The 7,197-nt window shown below is 32.6% G+C and overlaps 1 protein-coding gene across 1 annotated transcript in view; it reads left to right on the forward strand.

Moving 5' to 3' along the window:
* Positions 1-7,197, forward strand: part of Tmtc2 (Transmembrane O-mannosyltransferase targeting cadherins 2) — a gene marked incomplete at its 5' end in the record, with an annotated part of 350,919 nt that overhangs the window by 57,822 nt on the left and 285,900 nt on the right. Inside the window, one exon of the mRNA XM_017634028.1 lies at positions 750-835. Coding sequence (XP_017489517.1) covers positions 750-835 — 86 coding nt within the window. The remainder of the gene's footprint in view (positions 1-749; positions 836-7,197) is intronic.

Here is a 7,197-nt window from a genome sequence, read left to right on the forward strand (position 1 = left end):
AAAAATATTAAAAATAAAAATGTTAACAAGCCACAATAACATTGACTAATCTATTCATGTTCGTACATACATACATCTTATTCCTAAACTGCTGCTTAGCACGTTTCAGTAATTCACTATCCATATTAAAGCATACATTTAGGGGGCTTTTCCGTCCCAACCATGTACATGTATGACATTGGTATTGGTGTGACTTTTGAATTGATTTTTTCGCTCTATTTTAAACTAATTTGGAATTGTTTATACCTTAGAAGTATAGTTTAGCCGTAAAAGGGGTGTAAAGGAAACATGATTGCCTATTTATATAATTGATTTACCCATAGTTTCGCGAAAATATTCAAATTTTTGTGTGTAAAATTTACTGTCGCACGGTGTTATAAAATTTAACATAAGTACAAAGAAAAAACATAAAATGTTCCACTGTGTGTAAATATTTTTTGCTTTGGCTGTATTTTCAAATGCACGGGTACAACAAAACTTATAATAAAACAATTAAGTGTGCAATATTGCTTAATTTGTTATGTGGGGAGATAGGTAATTACTTGCAAGTGGTAAAGCAGATTATAAAGGGCAAATTAAAGCTTATTAAAAATTTTGTTTTGGACTTGCAATGCTATATATACAGTATCAACAACACTTTAAGCCGACTCGGATCAAGTCATGTATTTGCTATTAACACATAAAAATACATTTCATTGGTGCCATCTGCTTTCGTTTGCACTAAAATTTTTATTTTTACCTGTTTTTAGGGGAATTCTTCATCAAAATCAACAAAACTATAAATCTGCAGTGGAGTCTTTTCGGAAAGCGATACATTTTCGACCAAATTTAGCAGGTAAGTATTTATTATTTACTTTTATGGTTCCTTGCGTATCGAGTTGTGAAAATTTTACATATCACAATTCACATGCGTGGGACCCGATGCCTATATTAATTTTTGTTAACACACCATGGCTCTTTTTTAGAAATATATGTTTGGAACATTTTTTAGCAATCTCTAGATATTTAGAAACAAAGTTTCTTCAAAAAATTTTTAAGCACAACTGTGCCCAGTTCTTCTACAATTTTATTTGAAGTAGAAACCACTTGTTCATTCGTGGCTGTCGGGGCGGAGTATTAAATATCTGCTTTGAAAGTTGCTAAAGCAGCAAATGGCATATAAAAACATTTTCTGTTCAAAGTCATTATTTTCTGTGGCATCGTCTCCAAATGACTCATCACAAAACACAGTACGCCCTATACGCCAGTGTTGCCAGTGACTGGGTTAATAAAATCCCATCCAAATATAACCTAAATCCCGTTTTATACTAAAGTTATAACAGAAATCCCGCGCTGTATATATCCATTATACATAAAATGCTTTCGGATGAAAGTATTTACATTAGGGTGGTCCGAAAATGCATGCGGGAAAAAGTATAGTCGGAATTTTAATGCTCTCACCCCCTAGGATTGTTCTATACCGAAAANCCAGTGTTGCCAGTGACTGGGTTAATAAAATCCCATCCAAATATAACCTAAATCCCGTTTTATACTAAAGTTATAACAGAAATCCCGCGCTGTATATATCCATTATACATAAAATGCTTTCGGATGAAAGTATTTACATTAGGGTGGTCCGAAAATGCATGCGGGAAAAAGTATAGTCGGAATTTTAATGCTCTCACCCCCTAGGATTGTTCTATACCGAAAAAATATACCCCTACTTTTTATTTTAAACTAAAAAATATTTAGTGGTCGCTCGATGCGCTTAAAGTTGTATATGTACTTTATATGGGAAAAATAACTTTTCGTAGAAATTGTATAGAATTCATGAAACTCAATATTTTTCGATCGGAATTTTTCTCTTCAGGAGACTCCCAGTAATAATACCCAATTCTTTATTAAACCATTTCTTCATAGTAACTATATTGTATAGGTCCGCCAAAAACCCCTAAAAATGCAATAATTGTTTGTTAAGTAAATTAGATTTGACTGCACATTTTGCATTTAATGTTTACTAGAGATGCCGTTTTCAAATCGATTAATCGAGCCATTCCTATTCGATTTTTGTAGATTTTTTAGCTGTGAATCGATTCAAAAAATTCGGGAATCGACATTCGATTTTTATTGAACCACGGTTTGCCCCAGAAAATCTATAAAAATTTAAAGAAATTTGAATTTTTGACTGATACAAAACAAAAAAAAAATACTTGGGAAAGCAAAGACCAATGAATTCAATGACCTTTCCCATCCGATTATAGGGCTCCTCAGAGAAGCCTCTTGAAATAAACTCTATACAAAATTATGGCTAATAATACAACAAAAACTCCAAAAATTTGTAGTTCCCAACTTTATGCAAATTTTCACAAAAAACTTTCACCCCTCAAGAACTCCTTTTACATATTTTTTAAAGGGTAATTAAGTGAAATAAACATACAGTTAGCGATAACAAAATAAACAAGTAAGAAAGTCTTAGTTCGGGCGGAGCCGAACATTAAATACCCGGCGCAAGTATTAAATATATGTTTCTTCACCTTTCCGAAACCTACCGCTAGATGGTAAGCCGGCCTGTATCAATTTTGAGTAAATTGGCGTCCTTCAATTTCGAAATATTGAAGTTTCAAGCATTTCTGAAATTTACCGTTATATGAAAAGCGGCCGTAATTTTAGTCCGATTTCAATAATTTTCAACGCTTTGCTTTCATGTGGCAAGCACAATAACCACACCGAGTTTGGTANCACGGACAGACGGACAGACGGACGGACAGACAGACATGGCTTAATCGATTTTCATCCTTATCCTGATCATTTATGTATACATTTGTCTATATCTATCTCGATTCGTTTTGGCTGTTACAAACAACCGTTATGTGAACAAAATTAATATACCCTTGTGCACAAGTGCGCTCGGGTATAAAAACTAAAAAACCCCCCTTTGCATAAAATATATATACATACATCTAAAAAACAAATTCCATTATGCTGGATTTCCCCTACATATGACAAAGCTGGGCATGAAAAGATATCATGTCGTGAAAAAATAGTCATTAAGTTCATTTCCACCTGGCATTTTTTCAAATGGCTGACATTTTTTGTCATTTCAATGCCTAGTGGAAATTCGGCATTAAACTTCTTAAAATAGAAGTTAATTTTGAAGTAAAACGTAAACTTTTTTCTCATTTGTGTTAAAAAAAAACAAAACAGGACATTAAACGCAAAAATTTGAACCACTCCGTTGGGCATTAAACACTACCCGTGACATTAGGGGTATTCTCGAAGTCTTGCACGATGCACGGATTGCATGAAATGCAAAAATACTATTCCAAATTTCGAAGAGTACGAGTGCACCCCATTGTAAAGTGGAAGCATGCATGGGTAGCAAGCAGCGAAATTATATATCAAATACAATAACAAGAGACAGCAAAAAAAATTAAGTGAGCGAGATGAGAGGAATGAGAGAAATATATAGCAATTCCAACAACAAAACAACTAGCACAGGGTCGTATTTATCTTGCTATGCTATTTTGCATAATATATACATGGGTTTCGACGTTGCATATTTTGCAGCGATAGAAAATGCTGTTTCCCATGTATTTCGTTGTTGTGTGTTTGCAAGTTATGCAATCCATGCAATCCGTGCTACGTGCAATGGCTTTGCAAGATTTGGAGAATACCCCTATTGTGTTTGTTTCCACATAGCATTTTTACAATGGCATACATTTTTTGTCTTCTCGTTGCCTGTTATGAAGTTTCTGTTGAATGATCTTACTATAGAAACACCTTATCTCACACCTTTTTTCAAATATTGAAACCGTTATGAACAATGTATGTATGTTTCCGAAATTACTTATGTACAATAAAAGTTTGTCAGACCGCTGTATTTTGTTTCTTTGTAAAAATATAGTAAAATACTTTATTTGACAAAATATATGAATCGATCTTGGGAGATTGATTTAATTTTTGACGATTCCTTCCTCCTTCGATTATCTTTATTTCGAATGCTTCTTCGTTTATTCTGATTATCTTTTTCGTTTTGATCTCAGTAAGCAATGAAAAAATTCTTTGACAGTTGGAATAAGAATGGTAATAATAATGAAAAGATATTGCAAAACTATATATATCCATTATATATCCATTGAATTTTGATATAAGAAATCTAGATTTACTGCCCTCTTTTAACGACGACCCCCCAAAGGTTTGTACAACGCTAATTTTACTAATTTTGATTATAAAAGCACTCAAAATACTTTTTCATTCATCGTCTAAATCAAAGTTGTCAACATTTATGTATACCACTATGCTTTCTAAAGACTCGCAGTTGATTATTTCACATTCATTTAAAACGACTTCGGAATCTAGAAACTCGAGATATTTGAAAAAGCGTTTAAGCGAAAATCGGCAGTTTTTTACTACAAAGGTATGGCACCGTTATGGCGTCGTTTCACACAAACGCACAGCAAAGCAACAAAACAAACGCTAACTTTTGCTTTTCGCATCAAAGAGTGAGTTGCCTTATTGATTCGAAAGTTTTCTAATATTTCCAAAATACACAACTTCCCGATTTCCCCACACGTTATCCTAACTTCAAACACTTTATATCTTGCCAAATTACTTTCTGTATAACTCTAATAGCAAGTTTTAAAATTAATTTCAAGTGAATGAGCTGTTTCATATTTATCCATTACTCACTAAATTGTATTGCTTGGTATGATATGCAAAAAATCCCGTTTTTTCGACAGGAAATACCATTCGCCCTTTTTAGTCATAAAATCCCGTAAAAAGGGCGAAATCCCGCAAACTGGCAACACTGCTATACGCTAACTATTGTTTTTCGATTTTTATTATTAGCACGTTCATATGAACTTGTTTTCTTGTTTATTTAGAATTTAGAATTTAGAATTATTATTATATTAAAATCTATGTATTATTCTGAAACAAGGCGCTTATTTCCTGCGATCTACACGTCGTACAGAGACAAATTATACATAAAATTAAAGAGATCGATCTGAAACTTTGTCGAAACTTTTTATATATAAGATTCATTGAACCATTTTCGAAATATTAGCGTCGAAAGATTTTAAAATTTGTACATTGAGCAAAGTATTGCTACGTTCATTTCGATAGGCAGCGTCTCAGCGGGACATAAGAGAATGAAAAATTGTTCCATTTATTCGCTTTCGTTTCTGTTTTTGTTTAATATCGTTCAAAGCATTGCTACACACGTGAGCATGTAGGCAGCGATACAGCGGAAGATCTACAAACAAAATGTTCCCTTTGGCTCCAAACGTTGTTGCATATCCATACATCCATACACAATATCAACAACAACATCGCTGCAGCGCTGTGCGCTTTATTTTGGTTTGAGCAATCCCAGCCAACCAAATATTCGCAAACAATATCGTAAACAGATGTTTTGCGGACGTTTTACCCACAAAACTGTTGAAAACGATAATCGCTAACCGATCTTTTTCGGAATATTTCCCCACGACGGGTCGCTCTGTTTGTGGCAGACAAAGTATCGTTCTCGAAGGTATGAAAACGTATCGTTAGCGGATCACTTTCGAATTGGTTTGCTAATTGTTTATGAAATTTCTTTCGGATCTTATACAATATTGCTAACGATTGTTTTTCTTGTCCCCTTCCCATTTTGGTCCCACTTTATGAAAAAACAAAACAAAATATTTTTATATAAAAGTAATGTATACTATTTATTATTGTTATTGAATACTTTAATTTATTATTTACATGATCTAGGACCAAATTAAAACTGAATTCATTTTATGTTAATCGGTTATCATAAACCAACAAAAAAATATAATATGAACCAAAAATATAATACAGTTGTACTATTTCATTATGTACATATGTATTTCTAATTTATAAATATCATTTACATGTATATAAATTATTTTTGAATAGTTATGTTCTTTTTTGGTATTTAAAATAATAAACTAAAAGAAACAAATTTTAATTTTGTGATACATATTTTTTTCGCTGATGTTGTTGCGTTTCATCCATTAAAAATAAATTATTTTCATGCGTTACATGTAGGAATAGAGGAATACCGTCAGTAAAAAAAAATAAGTTTTAAAAAATCAATTGAAATTTGTAGCCATTCAAAATTTGAATTTGTTATACTGAAATTGAATGCGCCACAAAACTGCAAACCCAAAAAGTTCTTATTCTGATTACAAAATTTAAAATTCTGATGACAACTTTTTGAAACTTGTTGAGTTTTTGTGTGTTTTGTACATATATGTAATACTTCTATATTGGCAGTAAGCTAACTTCTCAATGTGTAAGCATTCCGAAATCAAAGCGAGACAGTCTAGTACCGTTTTTGTCAATGTATTGTGTACTTGAGTGCCGTTTTTGCATATGTGTTGTGTACATGTTTATTTATAAACGTGTGTGTTCCTTTTCCTTCGTACGTGTTTATTGATATAACTGTACTGTAGTGTTTTCGGATGGTACTAGCTCTTACTGCAAATATAGGAGTATTACATATATGGTTTTGTATAGACTTTAAAATTATTATTTATAAGGTTGATGCTATAGAATGAGCTGCATATATTTTTATTAAAAAAAGATATTCAAAATAAACAAAAATTAGTGGTAGAAAAAAATCGAATTGCTTTTGTTGTTTATTCAATTCAATTCAATTCAATTCAATTCATCTTTATTCAGTCTATGATTTAAAATCTTGCAGACTAGATTACACAGATTACAAAAATAAGTATTATACGATAATAGTGTTAACATAGCAGTGCATGAACTAAACCTAAGAGTAAAACGATTCAAGCGTGGACTTAAATAAGGATCTTGATGATGAAAATTCGATATCGATCTTCTTAGAGATGTTATTAAATTCCGAGAGCGCTCTAAATATAGGCGCTAGCGAATAGAAATTTGCCTTAACTACACTAAGATAAAAGGGAGGTTGAGATCGTAAGGTTCTGTGAGGAACATTGAAATTTATTAGCTCTAGTAGTTCAGGGCAATCGATCTTCCCACAGACCAAATCAAAGAGAAACATAAGGAGCTGAATAATTCTTCTTTTTTCTAATGACTGCAAATTTATTAGCTGACAGCGGGCCGCATAGGGCGGAAGCGGGTCGGAAAAATTAAGTGGTTGAAGAGCAAATCGAAGGAACTTTCTTTGAACCCGTTCGATTCTCATAGAATGACAGCTATAAATAGGACTCCAAATGACTGACG

The sequence above is a fragment of the Rhagoletis zephyria genome, unplaced genomic scaffold (genome assembly GCF_001687245.7).
Source record: "Rhagoletis zephyria isolate East Lansing unplaced genomic scaffold, Rhagoletis_zephyria_1.1 Rzeph_scaffold_00110, whole genome shotgun sequence".
Classification (NCBI taxonomy): Eukaryota; Metazoa; Arthropoda; class Insecta; order Diptera; family Tephritidae; genus Rhagoletis; species Rhagoletis zephyria.